This window comes from Hirundo rustica, chromosome 8, assembly GCF_015227805.2.
Source record: "Hirundo rustica isolate bHirRus1 chromosome 8, bHirRus1.pri.v3, whole genome shotgun sequence".
NCBI lineage: Eukaryota > Metazoa > Chordata > Aves > Passeriformes > Hirundinidae > Hirundo > Hirundo rustica.
In genome coordinates this window covers 19,139,052-19,161,700 of record NC_053457.1, presented here as the reverse complement: position 1 = coordinate 19,161,700, position 22,649 = coordinate 19,139,052, and the positions used below count along the sequence as shown (strand labels likewise).

The 22,649-nt window shown below is 41.6% G+C and overlaps 2 protein-coding genes across 2 annotated transcripts; both read left to right on the top strand.

Annotated features, from left to right (window-relative positions):
• Window positions 1-1,576: 1,576 nt before the first annotated feature.
• Window positions 1,577-13,152, top strand: LIPA (lipase A, lysosomal acid type). Its single transcript, XM_040071689.2, has 9 exons — window positions 1,577-1,801; window positions 3,227-3,347; window positions 6,350-6,548; window positions 6,838-6,947; window positions 7,585-7,721; window positions 9,109-9,255; window positions 9,566-9,637; window positions 10,696-10,767; window positions 11,529-13,152. The coding sequence occupies exons 1-9, from the start codon at window positions 1,697-1,699 to the stop codon at window positions 11,766-11,768; spliced, it is 1,203 nt and encodes a 400-aa protein (XP_039927623.1). The 5' UTR covers window positions 1,577-1,696; the 3' UTR covers window positions 11,769-13,152.
• A 4,187-nt stretch (window positions 13,153-17,339) lies between these two features.
• Window positions 17,340-20,855, top strand: CH25H (cholesterol 25-hydroxylase). The gene is made up of 2 exons (XM_040071497.1): window positions 17,340-17,417; window positions 19,397-20,855. The coding sequence occupies exon 2, from the start codon at window positions 19,476-19,478 to the stop codon at window positions 20,298-20,300; it is 825 nt and encodes a 274-aa protein (XP_039927431.1). The 5' UTR covers window positions 17,340-17,417; window positions 19,397-19,475; the 3' UTR covers window positions 20,301-20,855.
• Window positions 20,856-22,649: the final 1,794 nt, after the last annotated feature.

Below are 22,649 nucleotides of genomic sequence, written 5' to 3'. Positions count from 1 at the left end.
AATGAGAAGAATGGGAAATGTCTTCAAACATATCTACACATTTTATAAGAGAAAATTCATATCTGGAAATTTCCTTGGAGCTGAAATGGACACACGCTGACAAAAAATTCCCTCAGAAGCATTAGGTCAGCCAAACAATTGCCTGAAACGCAGTTTTTCCTTTTTAAAAATAATGTAAATCAACTATACCATAGTAAATTACAGAGTCCCTTTACATATTTTATGCTGGTTTCCATTTAGCCTAGGTTAGCATATAATTACAATGTTTGACAGTGGCAATTGTGGCATTTTATAATTTGCCTTTTCCCTTGGCAAGGAAGAGTGATCTGTAACTAATTTGACAAAAAACTTGTGAATCACTCAGCAATAATTCTCCCACCCAAGTTCTTTAAAATCAAACAGTTTTAAGAAAAGGCATCCAGGAATGCAAAGGGTCATATAGTATCTCTGTATCTAGTGACATAGCCACATATCAAAACACGGGTGTGGTATGAAAACTTCCATGATTTTTCAATTAACATCTTAATGCTTTCTAAATAAACAGAAACTTTTCTGTTCTTGACACTCTCTTGCTCTAGCATTGCATATTTAGTATCAGTTTTCTTATTATTCTATGGATATTACTATGGGTCTGGGACAATATTTATTTTAAAGGATTGAATTTGTTCCAAGTTTTTGCAAGGCCGGTCACACATTCCGTGACCGCAGACACGCTTCTCTGGTTAATTACAGCCGTGCAATGCAGCGCCGCGGAGCACGAAGATGAAACGTGTTTGCAGGAAGCCGTGATGGTAACCCTGCACGCAACTTAAGCCCATTTGTATAAGGTTCGATACGTTTAGACAATGCTCTAAGATGACGGATGGGTGTGTGTGTGTAAGATCCGTGTGTGTAAGAGCAGCAGTGACCGCTGTCAGCGCCCCAGGGCCCTTCGGAAGGACGGGCGGTGCCCGAGGCGCGGGTGTCCGGCACCGGAGGCACCCGGGGATGCTCGCTGCGGCCGCGGGGAGCGCCGGGCGGGCCAGGCGGCACCGCCGCCCTCCTCGCTGCTGCCGCCGCCGCTTTCTGTACGGAGCCCGCTGTGGAACACAGCGCAGAGCCCTGCAGGGCGGCACTGCGCGGGCCCCGGAGTCTCCGAAGGCTTCGGAGGCCCCGGAGGCGGTGCAGATGCAGAAGACGAGGGAGGGCAGGGAAGCACGTCCACGGGCACCGTTCCGGAGGCTGCAAGGCTTCTGGAAATGGAGCCCGGGGAGCGGGGGCGATTCACACAGTATTACTGCCGAAACGCTGAATCACGCCGGGCCGGGCGGCTCAAGGCTGGCGCAGCGCGGCGCCGGGCGGGCGGTGGCACCGCCGATAGGGCCGCCCCGTGTGGGCCGAGCCGAGTGGGCCGAGCCGTGCGGACCGAGCCGAGTGGGCTGAGCCGGGCGGACCGAGCCGAGTGGGCTGAGCCGGGCGGACCGAGCCAAGTGGGCCGAACCGAGTGGGCCGAGCCGGGCGGGCCCGGCGGCTCCGCCTCCGCCGCTCCCTCCGCACCGCTACCCGCGGGGCACGCCCGGCCCGGCCCGGCCGCGGCGCTGCCCCCGCCCCTGTCACCGAGGAGTGGCTCTAAAGCCTCGATCGGGCCCGCTCGCAGCCGCCGTAGTGCCGGGTTCTGCTTCTCCGCCGTGTACCGGCTCCTTCTCGCCGGACGAGGATGCGGGGCCTGGTGGTCGCTGCTTTCCTGCTGCAGAGCATCGCCGGCTCGGGCGCGTTCGCCGCAGGGAGGAGGAACGTGGACCCCGAAACGAACATGAACATCGTGAGTGGCGCGGCCGCGGGCCGGAGCGGGGCAGGGGGAGGCCGGGCGAGCCGGGCAGCCGCGGTGACATCCCCGGGGGCTTCGGACACCTGCCAGCGGCCAGACCGCTGCTGCAGCCGCTCGCACCCAAGGCTTTCATGTCCCCTTTCTCTTCTACTTCCAGGTCCGTCTTGGTCAACTGTTGCCTATTTTTGATCTTTCTCTCACTTTTTTTTTCCTGACCCAGACCCGTGAACTTTTGCTAGCGGCTCTTTGCGACAGTCTTTCGGAACCGCTATAAAAGCGGATGTTCGTGAAAAGCGGTGAAATTCCGAGCGCCGTTCTTCTGTGTTCTTATCCCCGACTGCTTTTCTCCCCACTTGGGATTTACTCTCTTAACTTTGTTCTTTTGCTGCAGCATCTGACTCCTGAAATATTTCCTGTGGGTAGCCGGTATTAGTTGCTCTTTCCTCTGCCCTGTCTAAACTGTGCCAGTTTTTCACATGTGTGAGGAGATAGAAATGTTTAAGGTGTATAAGAATAGAAGTGCTTGGATCATGTAAATACAGTTTAAAGGACTGAAAAGAGGAATTTAGTCTAAGGCTAGTTAACATTGGAATAGCACTTAACCTTAAAATAATTTTGGAATGTTAATGTCACTGTGAATATTTAAAGACGTATTTAAAAGAAATAGCGTGCTTAATCAAATTCTTCTCCTCTTCCTTGCCCAGCAGTCTAAGAGAACAACTCTGATTGTGTCTTGTATTTCTTAGATTTTCTCAAGGGATTGTTGGTGTCATAAAACCAATGACATAGCAAGTTCACTGCCCTAGTGGAGTTGCATCAAAATAAAATAACATAAATCCCAAGACATAAGAGACAAGATATTAAACCTAATAATGAAATCATAGCATTAAACAGGTTTGGAGACTTTTATTATTATTTTCCTGTTTGCTTTGATAGCAAAGTCACTTAAAAGCTTTGTACTGGGAATAAGGTTTGAGGAGAAAGGTAAGAAATGGCTCATTCTTCCCTCCTTCCATATGTTGCAGTGGTGCCAGTGACTTTCTTCTGTTCTCACTTGTTTGTTACTTCTTTTCTTGAGAGCAGACAGTTTCAACTTTTGTCAGAGAAACCTGCGTCTTGGTGTTTTGCCCTGTTGCCATAATCTCCTTTTCAACACTTCATCTTCTTTCTCGCTGTAAGCACCATGTGGCTGGGACCTGGGCTAGGGAGCCCTTGGAGATTCCTAGGATTCAGTCTGGCTAGTTCCTGAGTCTGTACTTGGATGTCTTATTAAGGAAGTCTGCCTGATAGGCAGATGGCACATTACTACCACACCCTTTAATTCCACATTCCAGTCTTTAGAAGAAACCCCTTTGCATGTGTTCCTGGACTGAGGAGCCTGACAATCTGGTTCCAAGATGGTTTATTTTCTCTCCTCAGAGTGAAATTATTACCTTCAGAGGATACCCTAGTGAGGAATATGAAGTGACAACAGAAGATGGATATATTCTTTCCATTAACAGAATACCTTATGGAAGAAAAGGCCGTGAAGGAGGCGAAGGTATGATTTATGTCTTCTTGGAAAAGAAAGAATGAAAAAGCTATCTTTGATTTATAAAACTTTTGTTCCTGTAATAATCCAGATGAAGATTAAGGACTACTGTGGTTTAAAACAATGGAGGAGATGCAAGGGGTGTACAGGTGAGGAGGTGGGGGACAGAGAATATAGTGCTAATGTAAGCTCAAACTTACAAGGGAGCGATATGGGAAAAGGCTTTGTGAGGACTGAATAACAGAGTGCTTTAAAAATGAGACATGGACGAAGAGAGACACGTACCTTTTGACTTGCTGTTCTTGTACACCGTGTATGGAATGACCAGTCTCTGCAGTGGCTGAATTTGTTATCAGTCTTGCCACCATCCCTTACAGAAGTTCCTACAGACGTTCATATAACAGCAGTCCATTTGCATAGAAGTTACATATTCTAAGGGTTGCCTCAGAATACTTTGGACTGAAGAAATCCTAGGATTACAGGTAAAAACATGAAGCTCACAAAGGAAATTTATGATTGTCCAATAGCCTTGGGTGTGAACGAGACCTGTGGAAAAACCCTCTCCCCTGTCAAAGGCCGAGCAACAGCCTTCCTGAGCTTATCTGTTGGTTTTGTATGAGTTAGGATGTTTGCACTGTCAGTTGTCTTTCACAAGGGGTGTGTAAAGATCAGTGCATGGATGAGCCCCGTCAAAACTGGCAGGTGTCTTTGTATTTAATTTCAGAGAAGCCCACTGGAAAAAAGGTTGCCTTTGTACCTGCTGATTTTGTTGAATCCTTCATTGATGATATAAGTAAACAGAAGTTTCCTGACTTCTGGGAATTCTCCACATATTCCTTGCCACACCCTCGACCCCAAGTTCATGTTTTGCAGAGTGCTTTAATTTGAAAAAACAAGGATTACTGACCACATTTGAGGAAGTATGAGCTCCTGGGAGAACGCAGATTTCAAAGTTCATGTTGATCTTAAGTTTTTATAGACTTGGTATCTTTTCTCAGAAAGATACCAATGATGCGTTACTGCTGACTTAGCGTATATATGACGTATTTTTCTTTTGCAATACCTGCATAATGTGAATAGGATTCCTTGGAATTATGTATCCACATGTTCTTTTGGAACAAATCCCTCAATTCTTCAGGGAAAAAAAAAAAAGAAATGTACAGAGAGCCTAAAAGCAAAACATTAAGGATTTTTCGTTTTACTTAACAACCCTAAAGCAACTGCATAGCATGGGTGAGAAGGGTGTGGAAGTAAATCTGTCTTCAGCTTCTTGGGTCTGTAGTGAAGAGAACAAAATGTTCTATGCAGAAAGAGTAGTTTAAGGACCCACCTTTTTTATTCCACCTCTGGGGTTTTTAGGATCATAGGTGATAGAAAATCCTTATTATTATCCAAGTCAGTTTGTCATATGATTGTGCAATTCACATGGAGATCTGGTGACTGCTTGGTAAAGTGAAAAAGGAACTGGCAGAAATTGGATGCTAATATGAGAACAGAATTAAAGCAGTAAGGCAGTTAAACAGTTTTCCCCTTCCAATGTTATGAAACACGCAATAGCAGCTTGAGGAGAGCCTGTTCTTCAAAAATTCAAAAGCTGGTTGATCTGAGTTTAGTAAAAGGGAAGAAGGTATCAACAGTAAGTGGAACTTTACTGAAAACAAGTTCAATGTGAGGCTTGACAATCCTGTTTATAAGACAATTAAGTATTAGTGCAGCAGGGTAAACAGTTCTGTTGAACTGTATTGTCTCCAGTGCCAGCTGGGCACTGCTGGACATTTGTTCTGCTTGCCTGGACAGTATGCCATGTCGGTTTTTTAACAAAGTGGGAAAAACAGGCACTCAAAAGGTTCCTTGCCACAAGTATAAAGATTTCCAGAAAAGGAGAGTACTGTTCTTTTGAAATTTGAAACTTGCAGCAAACATTTATAGACATGAGCTGTGATGGATGATATAGGTGACTGAAAGTTGTGATTTATCTGTTTCTGCTGAAAGATCCAAGTCTAAATTATCAATGGAAGAAGTACCGTGTGAGTCTGCATCATAGCAGAGTGATGTGTCACTGTAGGAGGTAAATTCCTGGGTAATCTCTGGTGTTGAGCTAGTTACCGTGTTACTTGTTTTCAGTTTTCAGAGCAGAAGTAAGAGCCAAAACACCTGTGCTTCTGTGAGAACCAGAGACAGGTCTTTCTAGTTTCTGAAGGTCTTGTTTCTCCCAAGGGATTAGATGTTAATTGATTTTTCTTTGTGTAGAAGCAGGAGCCTTCAATTTTTAAATGTGTATTCCACATTAAAGTGCCATTTCCCTTCTCAGGACAGGGAAGTCAAAAGGGTCTTCTTAAATTCTACCTGGGCCTTAACTGTGGTTCTTATAACTACTTAAATTAAGGGGAGAAAGTCCTCTGAAACACAGATTCCTTTGTTGGCTACTGGACTGCTCTTCAGGTTTTGCCAGAGCTTTGGTGATGGAAGGGTGTTGCACATAGATAATATCAGTACCAGTTGCAGAGATTTCCATAGCTCAGCACAGTGGTTTGGCATTGCTTATGGCTGGAAAACAAAGACCTCAGTAGTACATACATGGGAATGCCTTGCCCAGGTTTGGGGCCAGGGCAAAGTTCATAAGTATTAAAACTGCCACTGTGTTTGGGCCACTTTTCTGAGTTTGTGAGCTTGAAACAGTTCTAAGGGCTACCTATATTTTTCTTGTAGCTCCTACTTTTCTCATGTTTATTTACTGCACACTTACCTGTTTTAAGCTTCAAGTTATGAAACTAAGAAGTTGCTGCAAGAAGTTGAGTTTAAAATTCTTAACGATAAAAAGTAGCTTTTGGTGAAAAAGCATGTGATTTCATGGCACTATGACCATTATACAAATTCCTGTTCTTAGTAGATTAAGTCAAGTAGATTAAATACTCAAGTAGATTTGCAGTTTTTCAACAGCTCACTTGAATTATTCTTAGGTATGCAATGCCAAATGAACAGGGATCTATTATAAACACTTTCTTTTTCAGGTCCAAGGCCTGCTGTGTTTCTGCAGCATGGTTTGCTTGCAGATGCCAGCAACTGGATCACAAACTTGGATTACAACAGCCTTGGCTTTATGCTGGCAGATGCTGGCTATGATGTATGGCTGGGAAACAGCAGAGGGAACACCTGGTCCAGGAAACACACACACTTCACAGTGAAGCAGGAAGAATTCTGGATTTTCAGGTATCCTTGTTTTGCTATCCAGTCACATTGTGAACTGGCAGGACTTTTTTTTTCTGCTTACATGTGTTGTCACACATGTAGGGACAGTAAAAGGGGAGTTCTGAGTTTGGTATAGTGTGCTGAAACTCATAGGTGGTCAGTAGAAAACTGAAAACTCAATCATCAGAGTTCTGTTTCATCCAAAAGAAGCTTTTCTTTATGTTCACACAACTGATCTGTGCAGGAAAGCCCTGTGCAGCTGTTCCTCACTGACCTCTTACACAACTGACTTTCTGCTTTTGATTTGTAGCTTTGATGAAATGGCCAAGTATGACATTCCAGCCTCAGTGGACTTTATTTTGAAGAAAACTGGCCAGGAACAAGTATTTTATGTTGGCCATTCACAGGGCACCACAATGGGTATGTGGAGAGATGCATTTATTAGAATATATTGTCTTTGCAATGGTATCAAGTTCCACATATGTGGTTTAGTGATTAAAAACTAGGACTCTTGAAAACTACTGCTTTTGTTTTTTAGTGTCTTTTTGGAATATTCATCAGCATTAAAATGAAAAAACTAAATCTTTTCGTGTGTATTTAAAAGTGGGAAGCTGTTGGAATGATAAACTGAAGTCACATTAAAATTTTTTGATGAGTTATAGATAATAAAATTAGACTCATCAGACACAGAGAATAAAGATTCACAGACTTTTTTTTTTTTTTTTTTTTTTTTTCCCCAGAATATTTTGCTGCATTTAAGGCCTGGCTCATGTGCTTTAGACCTTCTAGTAGAAAGAGCTAGGCATGTTGGGTTAGTAAGCATTAAATTACTTTCTGGAAAAAAGCAAGTCTTCTGAATTACTGTGTTTAATTTGGGATTTGTAGTAACTAGGTTAATTTACATTATTTAACCTAATACTAGATACTGGAGTCAAACTATTAATCTAAAAATACTTTTGCATACTTACTCATAGATTTTTGTAGAATTTCTGCCAGGTAAAATTCTTATCTAACTTTTGTCAGTGAGGTATGTTAATTGTTCTTATATTATTTACAGCTTTTATTGCTTTTTCAACATTGCCACAGCTGGCTAAGAAAATCAAAGTGTTCTTTGCCTTGGCACCAGTAGCTACAGTCAAGTTTGCAACTAGCCCTCTGGTAAAATTGGGATTGTTTCCTGACACGCTGCTCAAGGTTTGTATTTGAGTGTAAATATTTCAAGCCAAATGAGGTATGCCCCTTTCTATCCGAAAATAGCATAGCAAAGAATGTCAGTAACTGTAGATTAGAGAGTAACATATGACAAGGATTCTGGGTCAGTTTTATCATAATGATGCTATTGAAGTCAGCAGTGTCTTCTGTAGCTTTATTACTGTCTAGTGAGACAATTTGCATAAGTTTTAAGTAGTATTTTACAATTACAGCTTAATAGGTGGAATAGAATTGTTTTTCCGTTTACATGTTTCTAGAATTTAAGCTAGGGAAATCATGTGATTAACTAGTCTCTGTGTTTTAGAAAAGTTGTATAGTATTTTTATACAGAATACAGTTTATGAGTTGTCTTGAAATTTAACAGATTTGTTTCACAATCAGCCATTTAGTATTGGAAGGAGATCCTTCAGAGGGTGATTAAGAGCCACAGCTTTATTTAGATGCTGTGAATCATCCACTGGAGGAGTTTACCTTTTCCCCATTAACACCAAGGGGAATGAGGCAGGCTGCAGTAAGTGCCTGAAGTCAGACACTGTGAACACCCTGCTGTGTGTCATTTTTAACAATCACTTTTCTTTCCACCACCCATGGAGATTCCCACACAGAACTGTTTGTTCAAACCTCCTTCTGATCTAGCTTAAAATTGTTTTAAAGTCCGTCTGTAGTACTAGTTCCTCGCTCTGAAGGCAGTTAACATAAAAGCATCACTAATCATTGTGATCGCCTATTCCTTGCATAATGAACTTTGTCTAATGAGACTAGCAGCTGATCAGTGCCTTGTGCAGATGTTCATGTTGTGCTGAGGAACTTGATTCTCATGGTGACTTGCAAAAAACTGGAGTGCAGGGAGAACCTGACCGTGACAGACATATCTTTAAAGAGCTGTGTCACTTTTAAGGAAGTTTTCAGTGGATATTTTAAAGTCCTTGAATGTTAAAAAATACCCACCAAGAGGAAGTGATCACCACATCTCATGCAACTTGTTTTTCTCTCATGGTTTGAAGTGAGGAAGTTGCAAGTACAAAGCCATTTAAAATTAGCAGGCAGAACTTAACATACTTTAGCCTTAAACAATCTGATGTAAAAAAGCTGTACAGTATAATTGTAAACTATTGAATTTAAAATGTATTTGATTTTGAGGTTAGGTTTGAAATTCTTGCAAGATTTTCCCAGTTCTCACGTACTTTTTATGGGTTTAATGGACTGCATCATCACCATGCCAGCGCTGATAAGGAGATCAATGATTTTCATATGACACACCTGTCACCAGTGCAAATGCAAATTACGTCAAGAGTGTTGTAGTATAAAACCTGAAAATAGGTCATTCTGTGCAATTACATGTTTGTCCTATGTGTTTGCTGTTTTGTAGGACATGTTTGGAAAGAAACAATTCCTCCCTCAGAATCTCTTGCTGAAGTGGCTTGCTACACATGTTTGTACCCACAGAATACTCGATGACCTTTGTGGCAACCTATTCTTTCTTCTATGTGGTTTTAACGAGAGAAACTTGAATATGGTGCGTTCTAGTGACTTTCTTTAATAGCTAAGTTATTGTGAACTCTAAGACAGTATTGGCTGAATATATAAAAAATGCTTAAGTGATACCATTATTAGGTTTAAAATTCAGCTCGAGAGTTGTGTTGTTTAATGCAATTAATCCCCCAAATGTTTTAACTCATCTCAATCTGTATGTATGGCTCCAGTTAACTTTTGTTTATGACAGCTTTAAGTGGAATGAAATAGTTTGTTAGTTGTTCAGGAAGCAACAATGGGTGGAACTGATGCACTATGAGGAGCAGTAAACCATGTTAATGATCTTGTTGCAGAGCCGAGTGGATGTGTATTCAACACACTGCCCTGCAGGAACATCTGTACAAAACATGATCCACTGGAGCCAGGTAGGGTTTCCAGAATCTAAAGTGCCCATGACTCTAGTTTGTGTGTAGAATATTGATGTGTCTGATATTTAAATGAAATAAAATGCCAAAATATATGTGCAGCCTAGCCCAAGTGAAATTTGGAACTGCCAAAAGTTAGAATGGCAGCTGTTCACTGCAGCTGCTTTCATGATAAGGATTTATGGTGGTTCACCCCTCTTCTGTATTTCTTTGAAAATATTGTAACTAGAAGTACCTCAGTCAACAAAAAATACAGCAGAATAACTTACCTGAGAGAGATGCTGTAACAAGTATTTGCTTCCCTTTCAGCAAACCCTGTTTTGATTACAAGTTGTATTTTTAGCCAGTGAAAAGCAGCAGATATTCTGTTCTATTCTGTTTGGCTTCATTTTATATTTTATTAGTATATTTTGATGTTCATCTCAATGCACCCTTTCATGCCTGTGATGCTGTTGTGACTGAAGCTTGGTCAGCAGTCTGACAAATGAGACATTTGCCGTGGAAGCAGTGGTCAGTGCTACTTGTGATCTTGTAGCTGGATTTGGTCACCTAATGAGAGGCAATCTGTTCTACTGTACACAGCTGTTCAAGGGTTGGCTCAGAAAGAAACTTGTGAAGATTTTTTTTTTCTCCAGTTCCCTATTATATAAACTTCTGTTTCTGAAAAAAACAATAGATGGTAAATTATGCAGAGTAGGTTTGACAAGAAAGTTCCCTGCTTTATTCATACACGTTTAGACATCAAGGTAAGTATTTCAGAAGTAAACATGGAGCTGTCACATCCTGGCTTTGGATACGCTAAGCTGTTTTCCTTAATCTTTTCTATCATTGCTGTGAGAGAGTCTGAAATCTTAAGGGATAAGGTCTAATGGTATTGAATGTTAATGTTTTCCATTCCTGTGACACTGGGCAAAGCAGTGACACTTGTCCTTGTTAATATTTGGCATTCCACTGTTTCTTGTGTAGAGTGCCATTTGCAGTTCTCCAGATTACTACAACTTTTAATTCTTGTGGTAGTAGTGTTGCTATTCTTTGTATGTGTATTTTTTTATTTCTAGGCTGTGAGGACTGGGGAACTCAAAGCTTACGACTGGGGAAGCAAAGCTGCAAATATGGCTCACTACAACCAGGTAGACACCTTTTACATCCAGAATTCTAGAGTGTCACAGAAAATAATCCTTGGGCACTTCTCTGGGTGCTATATTTATGCTGCATGCTGAAGAGCTGTTAGCGTTATCCAGTAACCAAACTGGAGATCTGTTTTTGCCAAAACAATAAAAAAAAGAAACCAGCCAGTACTGTAGAGCTTAGAGGTAGTCCTAAGTCAGTGTGGGGCTCACATTTGGATATGAAGCTGTGGTGGCACACAATTTCTTGAGGGGAAGTCCTGCCACCCTAGATCATGAGACCCTCCTTGCACTTCTCATCATAAGGCACAGGCTGTCAGTTCATGTCTATTGTTTATCTTTAGTCTGTTTAGTCTCCATGCATTTTTGTTTCTAAATTGCTGTGTGCAATGCCAGAAATATTTTATCCCTTGTCTCTTAGTGACTGCAAAATACTGCAGTATCATACTTTCAGAGTAACAGTCACTTTTGGCCTCAGATTAGAGTTGAAATATCTTGAATGGGGTGCATTCTCTGACATCCTATTACCCTTCTGTCTTTGTAAACTCCTCAGACCACATCTTCACTGCTTCACATGCTATAATATTGCAGGACTCTTGCAGTTATATTTTTGGTTGAGCCAGGACTCCATCTCTAGCTGTCCAAGAGAGAAAATGAGTATCTGACACATTCCTGCAGTTGCTAGTATGTTACACCTGCAGTGTAGGATCATACTGAAGATTTTTTTTTTCCTAATGCTTTGTTTTCATTTTCCCTCTCCTCAGTCTACTCCTCCTCTCTACAAAATAAAAGAGATGACTGTACCAACAGCGGTGTGGACTGGTGGACAGGACTGGCTGGCAGACCCAAAGGATATTGCTATGCTGCTCACTCAGATCACCAATTTGGTTTACCACAAAAACATTCCAGAGTGGGAACATCTGGATTTCATCTGGGGCCTTGATGCACCTTACCGCATGTATAATGAAATAATTAACATGATTAGGAAGTTATCTCTAAACTGACATGGTATTTCAGAGTATTGGTTCACCAGGAATTGGTCAGATTTTGGAAAATACACTTTTATGGCAATAATGCTACATTGCTTAGGATGATGCATTTTTAAAATGCTAGCAATGACTAAATGGATTCATATTTGGTTGTTTTTTTCTCAGTATTATTTCTCTCTCTTCACAGTATGTTGCTGATTTTGCACACAGTGGTGTGGTACTCAAAACACAGCAGTAGGACTTAGCACAAAAGGAGTATGTCATGTGCACATAAATTTAGTCACTTGTCTGAAAGACAAATTAGACAAGTTAGTCCATTCAGCATCTCAGGTGCTTGACACTTACAACAAGTATTTCACTGTGCATAAAACACTGCCATTTCTCAGTATGCGGCCATTTCTAAGTACCTTTGAGAAGTACTTCTTGTACTGCAGTGACCTATTTGGTGCTGGCACTTTACAAAGCACTTAATGACTTTTTGCTGTGGTATTATTTTAGCCAACACATAAAATCAGATTATTTCGCTTTTCAATATTGCCCAGAAGAACTGTGGTGAAGCCAGAGAAACCACTGTCAGTTAAAATCTCAGATTTTGGGACTGATTCATTGCTGCATTTTCTTGCTTTGATGGTGTCCCTGAAACCTTTAGTGTTTCACATACCAGCTGTGGCTAGAGGTCACAATTTGCCCTGGCAGATTCCTGGAACGAGTAATGTTCAAACAGAACCACTTTCCGTTAACTTTGTCAATAGACTGTGGCTTTCAAGGAGAGTGATGTAACATACTTGTGTTTTGCACTGACCACTAACTAGAGAACAAGCTCCCCCAGTCTACTGGTGGTGAGAGGAGAGACAAAGCATTAATTCTACAGCTTGAGCAACTTAATTTCTGTGGACTTTTCCCCTTAATTATCTGCTCCATTGAAGATCTCTGATCATTGAAGATCTTAACTGCTCAGAGGGTGCTCCCCACCACTGTGTTCAGGAACTGAATAATAGCCTGGAGAAGCCTGACAGTATTACAGCAGCTTGATTTGTCTCAGTTTCTACTTCAAGCTGGGTTTAAGACCCCATTTAATGGGGAAGAGGATTCACATCTGCCTCAGGGGGCTGACTTTGGAGCTCTTTCCATTGACTGTGCAGAGGACTTGGGTTTCTCCGAGAGGCATAAAAGTTCTGTGCGAAATGAACAATCTCCAGAGTCAGTTGCCTCAGTCCAGATGATAATTTCTAGCTAGATTCAACCCAGCGCCATAGCTGGATTCAACCCAGATTTCTTCAGTAATCCCAACAGGATAAAGAGCCTTTTTATGTGTCATAGGAAATAATGCATTTTAAATTGAGACAAACTTATTTTGTAAAAAAATAAAAAAGAAATAAAAAAATTTGCAGAAATAGAACAGGTAGTAAATTGGGACTTGTTTCTTTGGGTAGGTGTGGGGGGTTTTTTTGTTGTTGTTGTGGTGGTGGTGTTTTTTTTTTTTTTTTTTTTTTTTTTTTTTTTTGTTGTTGTTGTTTTGGTTTGTTTTGTTTGGTTTTTTTTTGGTTTTTTTGTTTTGTTTGGTTTTTTTTGGTTTTTTTTTTTTTGATTCCTAATTCAGACTCAGGGAATTCTCAGGTGTTGTTTAGGGACAAAGTGGTTCATTGGTTCATGAGACTTTGGTTGTGATTCCTACCAGGACCTTTAAGTCTGCTTTACCTTTGTGTCAGCTGGATGTGCTTTACTTTGCTGTGCTGAAAGGAAGCTTCTGTAGGAATCCAAGGTGGCTAATTTAACAGTTGTGAGGGTATGTGGTATGGCAAGAGCCATGTGCATCATGTTTATTAAGCTTGAGCTATTTCAATAAACATGAGACCTGCTTGGAGTTTGGAGTTGTGTGGTGTTTCACTTCCTGTTTTATGAATGCATGGGAATCTTTGGGATGGAATTCAGAAAGCCAAGTCTATTTTTCACAACTATTAATCCACAGAACAAGTACAGAAAAAATGTAAAATAGCTAAGTAAACTTCAATTTTATTTTTTCCCTGAAGAAAGCTTTTCCCAAGCATAAAAGGACATTCTTATTTAGGTGGACTTCTTTGAGACTTTGAAGTAAGGTACTAATTATAAATAATTACTCACAAGATGGAGTAATTTTCTAAGCCTTCAGGTGAGGCTTCTTTTGAATTACTGATGTAGTGGTAAGCTTCTTGTATCATATTCTTAAACCTTGTGTAATTGGATTGCTTAACAGACTGTCTGGTAATCTCATAAATGGCATTTAATCACATAGTAAGGCAGGGAGCTAATCCTTGCCACAGTACACATGAACCAGCTTTTGACCTTTGTCACCTTCAATAATGAATGTGCTCAGGCTATACCTTTCTTACATTCTGAATCCTGCAGTTGTGCAGTCGAGACAGTAGAGTGTATTAAATCCTACGTGTCGCTACCTTTGTCAGCTGATGAACACTGTGTGTGCCTGGAAATAAAGCTAGAACACTGGAAGGTTTACACAAAAGCCATTATGGAGCTTCTCTGCTTCACTGGAGTAAGGAAATTGGGAGCTGCTTTAGTTCTCCCAGACTCATTAAGTTGCAGGCCCTGTGTGACAGAAACTTGGAGAGATGTCAGTGGAAAGAATTGTGCAAAATAAGCCACCCCAAACACAGAGGAGACAATTGAGAAGCTTGGTCTATTTAGAATCACCTGTGATGAATTAAGAGTTCAGTGATGAACAGTACATTTTTCTAAGCAGATCTTAGACACTGAGTGCCTGTTCTGTGGACCTCTTGTGTTACAGGTTTGTCTGTACGTGCTGTTGAAGGCTGGCTGAACATCAGCTTTGGACAGTGTGAAAGTGCACTGCCTTAACAGAGGGCATGGGATGCTTCCTGCTGGCTTGGTCTCAGCATTTAGCGACTGCTAGAAAGCCAGAAGAAAGTAGCCCCTGTTCAGCTGATGGATTGGCAGACTCACAGACCTGTGTGCAGCTGAAGAGAATGCACGGTCCAGGGCTTTGAGAGATGTATAACAACCAGACATATGAGAGAGAACACAGACATAAAGACGTGGATTTGTCCTCATGTTGCGCTTGGAACTTGACCAGGATTTTTTTGTAATTTTTTTTTCTGCAAGTGTATTTACCGTGTTCATTTCATGCAGAAGGCCTAAGGATGGTGGAGTGTGTGTTTGTTAGTGGAGTGTACTGAATGATGCACTAGCTCCACGCAGAGCATTTTTACCCTGGTTGGTGATTCCATGGCTAGTGATAACACATGATAAAAGTTTATACATCAACTCAAGCAGTATAGAAGTGCCTCAGCATAGGAAGAGGTGGTAGAACAGACCTCCTACTCCACTTGGACCCTGTGAGAGAAACAGTTTTGTCAGCTTGGGAACAACATTTTTCTATAAATTATTTATAGTGAATGTGCCATACCAAAACCAAACAAACAACCCCCCTCCAAACGAAACAGAAGTGCCTTAATATCATAAAAAGTTACAAATAGCTTTACTCTGTAAGATGTGAGAGAGAAACCTTGATGGCTGGATAGGTTTTTGCGTATCTAATAAAATGACTCTTGGTGGAAGATATTCTGGTGATGAAAGCATTTATAATGACATCTCCCTTCATTGTCTTATAAAATGCAAACTCAGGCTGCAGCGTAGCCCATAAGGAGCTTGCCTTTCTTCCTGGCAGCCTATTTTCATAAAACTTTATATGATCAAAATCATTGAAATAGAAAATTAAGAAGGTTGGATGGACACTAGCCACACCTGTAACATGATTGCTTAATTCTTATTTTCTGCGTGGAAGTGTCTGCATTGCGTTTGGACTCTTGCAGAAATCATGTCTGTGAGTTGCTGAGAATGCAAATAAATTTCTCATTCCTGAGTTAGGAATTCTGAATGAAAGAATTTTAGGATGTTTTCCTCATGGTTACTATTTTGAAAACTGATCCTATTAAGGTAAAGCTTGAGAATTAGCAATTTACTTCACTGGCAGTTTTCCATCATTAGCCATTGTTCAAAATTAATTAAAGTGACCTTTGATTATGCTTTTTACTGGCTGGAGAGGTTTTCAATGAAGCTTGATGGGAGAGGTGGAGATTAAAAATTTGATAAAGGAAATGTGTCGGTTCTGTTAAGAAAAGTATTATGTGTTTAAGCGAAAGTTTTTAATCAAAACTGAAGAGAAATTCTCAGCATCCGTGTGGGCTCAGGGTTCAAAGCCGCTTACCAGGGATGCGAGGAGGAGAGTTTCATCTCTGTTATTTGTATCCAGATCCTGCATTTGAACATGCAGATTAATCAAACATAAGGGGACTGTAGGTTACAATCGTAGAATCATTTAGGCTTGGAAAAGACCTCTAAGATGGAGTCCAAGCGCCCTCCTTCCCTCCGAACCCCCTCCACCTATAAAGCCTATGACACACCCGCGCCTACCAGCTTTCCGCGCTGCTGCTAAACCGCGCGTAGCTCGTTATCCCCGGAGCTTCGAGCCGAGGAGCGTTTCCCGGCGCCGCTATCCTCCAGCGGGCGGCGGCGGCGCGGGTGGGCGCTGGGCGGCGCTGCCGCTCGCCGGGAGACCGGGGGGGGACGGCGAGGGACCGGGCGGGACGGGGCGGGGCTGCGGGCGGGACCGGGCTGCGGGCGGGACCGGGCTGCAGGAGGGACCGGGCGGGACGGGGCGGGGCTGCGGGCGGGACGGGGCGGGGCTGCGGGCGGGGCTGCGGGGGGGACGGGGCGGGGCTGCGGCAGGGACGGGGCGGGGCTGCGTTCGGAACCGCCCCGCACCGGCTCGGCGGGCAGGTGAGTCCGGGCGTGAGCACCGCGTTGTGCCAGCATGCTAACAGCTTCCTTGAAAACGAGAGCGGGCACCAGCCCCGTTTTCCGCTGCCCCTGGTGTCTGTCCTGCTTCCCTGGTGCTGGTCCTGAGCAAGTCTCCAGCCCTCTTCTCCAGCGCGCTTTTCCCGGTAGAAGGCTCAGCATGTTCTGGGATGTTGCCTTATCTCTGGTGCAGCAATAATACTACCGTACGGAGGGGGATGGAAAAAGAATTTTTTCCCTCTAACGCTGCCATTTCAGTATGTTGGTTCTAGTTTTCCGTCCCGCTAACTTTCCCTCATCTTCCTACCCGCTGTAGTGTTGTGCTGTTTATGTTACAGCTTGTACAGCGCAGCCCGTGGTAGGTGCTTGCATCTTGTGCTCATGTGGAATCTATTTAAGACCCTTTGTGGGGCCTCATTCCAAACTATGTGCCCTTCAACCTAAGCTCTGTAGCAGGAGTGAGTTTTTCAGAGAGCCATTTACAGCACGTGGGAAGCTTTGGCCGCATTGCAAGTTAAGTGAAAAAAGCTGGTGTGGTTTTTTTTTTTGTTTTTTTTTTTTTTTTTTTTTTTTTGTTTTTTTTTTTTTTTTTTTTTGTTTTTTTTTTTTTTGGGTTTTTTGGTTTTGGTTTTGTTTTTTTTTTTGGTGTGTCATACCTTGTGCCGGCAAGGAAGCTGAAGCCAGCAGAGCGGAGATGCGTGGTCAGTGCCACTTGGCGGCTAAGCCAGGCGGCTTGCGCTGGGGTTCTGGAGGATGAGGGTCCGTCCTCTGGCGCGGGGGATGGATCCTCCCGATGGATGCTGCGGGCGAGCCGCGCTCCGGAGCGCTCTCGGGGCGGCGCCAGCGCCCCAGGTAAGCGCTGCTCGCTTGCGCCTTGCTTGCGCTTTGCGTTGTAGGATTTCCTAGAAATAGCGCTGCAGAATGCCGCTATTTTTCCTTTAGGGACTTAAGAATATTTTTCTATTACCTAATCTGCAGGCAAAATGCCTATTCTTTAAAATTTAGTTTGTGGGCCGCAATGGCTCTAAGACTCTTTGAGACTTCGCGTATCTGTAGGGATTTGTCAGACGAGTGTCTTTAAGGCAGCTGAGCATTTTATGTCAACCTCCCTTTAGTGAGATTTAGAATATGTTATAGAATAAATTGATTCCCTGCATAATTTTAATAAAAGAGAGGATCACTTATCCCATCTGGGAGACTTAATTTCTGATTGTGACTTTATAAATCAACAGAAATCACATGAATATTCTTGGACCCAGGTGGCGATCATGTTATACACTGCTTATTGTGGAACAGAGGTTAGGATAAATGCAGTCAGAAGATTGAAATGAAGCTCTTGGATATAGATCCTCATCTGTTAGATTAGTGTCTTGCACTGGGATTGAATTTACAACAGTTAATGGTCTAAATAAATTAATTCAACAGAACAGCCTCATAACAGCAAGGAATCTGAATTCCAAAGTATATGTGGAACAGGTAGAAAGCTGTCTCCAACAAGGACGTACTGATTGTCTGAATAATACCACAGATATATGTTACTGTTTTAGTAAAATTCTTGAAGCCTAAGGAGAGAACAGAATCTATTGAAAACAGTTGAAACTGAAAGCAAACTAGTGTTACAAATTCCTGCATATTCAGAAAAGGTCTGCTAATTAATCATTCTTAATTATTCAGAAGCAAGGAAATACAGTCTCACATTTGCCCCATCAGATGTATTTTCTGATCAGCAAAGGAGTAAAATCATCTGAACAAGGTAATAAAGTTATCCAGGAAGTTGACCTCATTTCCAATATTAGAATAAATGCTTTACTGACAAAAGAGGTGAGTTCATAGGAAGCTTATGGTGAGCTTTGTTTCCCTAAATGTTCAAAGCTTTGTTTTTCTTTTTCTAAAAGCACAAAAGAAGTGATGTCTTAGTGGTTAAATAAAAAAACTTCCATCATTTGCCTCTAAATGTTTTTAGAAAATTAGGACTATTGGAGTCAAGCCCGCTGGCTTCTGCCTGTGGTGTGCTTGCCTGTGGTCAGAGAAAGATCCTTTAAAGGACATAGGTCTAACTGGTAGATCTTTTAAGTGCATATGTTAGTTTGATACATGGGTAAAGGAGTATTTTCATATCAACTTGCTAATAGAGCTGTTGAGATACCGAGAGACTATTGTAATAATATTGTAATACTGCTCACTAAGCATCTGTCTGGAAGCATAATGAGATTTTACCCTGTATTCTTCTCTGCAACTGGGGAATCTTATGTTCTTCAAAAGTGGTTAGCTCAATTTTGCATCTAGTCAGGTCAAGTGAATTTTTCCATGTCAAGTAGATACAGGTATGTAAAGGAGAACGTGACCTCCAATGTCGTGATAGATGGAGATAAGTCGCAGCCACCACATCCAGACTGTCATCATCCAGTGTATTGTAGGTCTTTTTAAGGTTTTAACTGAGGCTATTTCATAACCAAGGGATGATTAAGAAAATATGTGTTTGCACACAGCCATTACCCACCAGATATCCACAGGTCACATTGGAAAAAAAAAAAAAAAAGAAAAGGGTAATTTTTATTGCCTTATCTATAAAGGTAAAAGGACAACAAAGGGTGACACCATTCAAAATTAATTAGAAACAGCAACTTTTTAAGTGTCTGCACTAAGTGGAGGGGAAGATGTTCCAGCTCTTTCTCTGAATTCCAGCATTAGGGTTCTGCACTTCTGCTTGTTTTTCCTGCTGTGCAAGCCTCTTGTAGAGCTCTGCTAACCTTGGCAAGCTAATTCTGTTCTGAGATTGTAGTGCATTCTATCGCATTGCTTCCCCTCTGACGATACTCATTGTGATGTAGGAATTTCTAGGGGTGGAGTTAGTGCTTGAGGCCGCATAAAAGCGTGCAGGATTTCCAGCTGCCTCAGACTGCACTCAGCATGAACTGCAGCCTGCCACACCGAGTGCTGCTCGGCTCTCTGATGGAGGGACAGCGGGACAGGTTGTGCCTGCAGTCTCTTTGGGACTTTGTCACCGCTCAGGAGCCATTGATCAAGTCACCGTTTTTTCCAGTGCTGTTTTCTTTTACAGCATACATGGCTTTCTGTCTTCCATATATTGCACTGGACTTTTTAAGCATTAGACTACCAGACTTGAGAAAATACAAAATCCAGCCACAGAACTACCCAGGTCTTGGAATGATGGTGCCTTGCATTATTCAAAGTGTGTATCACCACGTGGTTTTGATCTTCCCGGTGACGTTTCTGCACTGGTACTGGAGACCCATGAATCTACCAGTGACAGCTCCAGAGCTGCCTGAAGTCCTGCTGCAAGTAGCAGTTTGTCTGCTGCTGTTTGATTTTGAGTACTTCCTGTGGCATTTGCTTCATCACAAGGTGCCTTGGCTCTACAAGACCTTCCACAAGGTGCATCACAAGCACGTGTCGACGTTCGCCCTTACTACGCAGTATTCCAGCGTGTGGGAGTTGCTCTCACTGGGATTTTTTGCTGCTATAAACCCGCTGCTCCTCGGATGCCATCCTTTGACAGAAATGATTTTCTTCCTCGTGAACATTGGTTTGTCGGTGGAGGACCATTCTGGGTATGACCTCCCCTGGTCAACTCACCGGCTCGTGCCTTTTGGATTGTACGGAGGAGCTCCGCATCATGATCTCCACCACCTGAAATTCAAATCGAACTATGCTCCTTACTTCACACACTGGGACAAACTCTTCGGGACATTCACAGAGTCACGTTCTAATTAAGAATATTTACCTGTGGATGAACTCTTATTTTTTTTTAGACTAAACCGGGACATTATTTTTTTAAAGACATACAGAAGATTGTATATTTGAAGCTGCCTATAAAAGTAATAGCTATTTATAACAAATCCTCTTAATATATGTGTATTTGTGTGTGTACTTGGAACTGTCTTTGTTAAGGGACTGCAAATGGGAAAGTGAATATCTGTTGCTTGAATTTGAGTCAAAGGTTTAAGGGAAGCATTAGGAGACATTCTCTCTCCTTTCCTTCTTTCCAGCTTTCATAAAGCATGTATCATGTTGCTGTATGATGTTTTATACATACGCCAGAACATTATCTTACTATTGTAGGATGATTTATGATGTAAACAGAAAAGATATGCATCACGGATTTTGTGGAGTTTAATCTGCCAGAGAAAATTATTGCACAATGATTTTGCAAAATATTGCTGCCAAGTCAGGGTGGGTGGTTAACTGTTAAATGATTTTGTTATTTATATTTTTTACCTTGATGTACTGTCTCTTTTTAATAGAGAATAAATAAGTTCATTCTTTTAAGATCGTATCATGTTTCATTTCGTTAATTCCTCTGTTCATATTAGGAACAGGTATGGTTCCCTGTGCATAGAGGTAATTTATTTGAATTATAAAATCATATAATTGTTTAGGTTGGAAAAGACCTCTAAGATAGAGTCCAACCATTACCCTAATACTGCCAAGTCCACCACTAAACCCTGTCCCTGAGTGCCACATTTACACATCTTTTAAATGCCCTCAGGGATGGTGAGTCAGACACTTCCCTGGGCAGCCTGTTCCTGTGCTTGGCATGCCACAGTGAAGATCTTTTTCTTAATATCCAATTTAAACCTGTCCTGCCACAACTTGAGGCCATTTCCTCTTGTCTTTTCCCTTGTTACCTGGGAAGAGAGACTGACATCCATTTTCATTTCAGAGTTGCAGACTTTTATTATTAGAATATTTTAATATTATTTCAAAAGTGAATAATTTACTTTTTCTCCAGAGTCATATATTATTTTGAAATAGTTTTCAATTTTGTAGAAGCATAATATTGAAGAATACAGTTTAAAAACTCATAATGAAATTTTATTACTGTATTTTTGAGATGCTTGAATCATTTTTACTAAGCAGCCCCTTAAACGGGAGCATTGGTCCTTCACAATCGTATCAATTAGTTGTTACTTGTATGCAAAATCCTGTTAAGCAATATAAACAGGGTTTCTAGAAAGTAGATGGTTCTTTCAAGCAGATTTCAGGACAATAGAATCAATTCTTTGATCCTAAACCAGAACAAAATGGCTATGGGTTGCAAGAAGAACTGTTACAAACAGAAGATCAAAATGTATCTCAAGGAAGTTAGACTGAAAAAATTAGGCATGAAGAGATAAGCAAGAGTTTGATGCCTCATTCAGCAGAAATCCACATGGATTACTAATGTCCACTACAAAATATTTTAATGCTTGTAATCATCTGTCCTGTATTACTAATAAACTTCCCAGGATAATTATGGAAACCGAGAAAGTGCAAAAAATGTAGAAAGTGTGGAAAGAACACTTAAACATCATCATCCAAAAATGTCCCTGTGTTATGTCTAGAGGGTTGTGTGACCTTACAGAGGCCATTTGTCCAGCAGAAGAGAGAACCCTTACTATTTCCAGCAACGTGAATTTATAAAGGGAACAGCACTTGTAGACACTGCGTCTTTTTGATAACAGGAAATAATTTTCATCAACATCTTCATAAACAATACAAAATGCTACAGGCTTAATACTTAGATACTCTCTCTGCTTCTGGATATCACAGAAGGGCAGCCCTTCTTTTCCTTGTTAAGAACATGATGCATATGGAGAGCAAAAACTGAGGCTTAAAATAATACTGGAATCTGCCATTCATTGCTTAAGCTATGAGGAAGATTCCCCAGTCTTTCTGATGGTTGTAATCTTAGGCATTTTGATGTGTTCTAGAAAGAGAGGGAAGTATTCTTTCTTTTCTGCTGAATGCAGGAGGCAAAAAACATTTTCTGATTTCTTTGAGCTGTTTAGCCATTTTGAGATGTCCCAAAGTTATCCTTTCTGTTCTAGAAATCCCACTTAATTCAGCTTGGCAACTTGTGAGCATCTGGCAAGGATAATCTGTGGTTTCAGTGAGTTATACCTTATTTTGTAACTGTACACTTTAACAATCTGTTTCATGTACTCTTGGCTCTCTGAGTAAGTGAGGGTAAGGCTAACTGGTACTTGCACATGTTGCTGTAGGAAGCCTATGAGCAAAACCCACAAGAAAGGCTGCAACTAAACTCATGGGGCTTATTCTGCTTTTTGTATGAAGCTTAAG

Bases quoted from the DNA above. Each gene is read 5' to 3' on its own strand.
- CH25H (XM_040071497.1), top strand. From the start codon at position 19,476: ATGAACTGCAGCCTGCCACACCGAGTGCTGCTCGGCTCTCTGATGGAG.
- LIPA (XM_040071689.2), top strand. From the start codon at position 1,697: ATGCGGGGCCTGGTGGTCGCTGCTTTCCTGCTGCAGAGCATCGCCGGC. The intron at 7,722-9,108 runs GTTTGTATTTGA...GCTGTTTTGTAG, and splicing joins TTCCTGACACGCTGCTCAAG to GACATGTTTGGAAAGAAACA. The intron at 9,256-9,565 runs GTGCGTTCTAGT...ATCTTGTTGCAG, and splicing joins ACGAGAGAAACTTGAATATG to AGCCGAGTGGATGTGTATTC.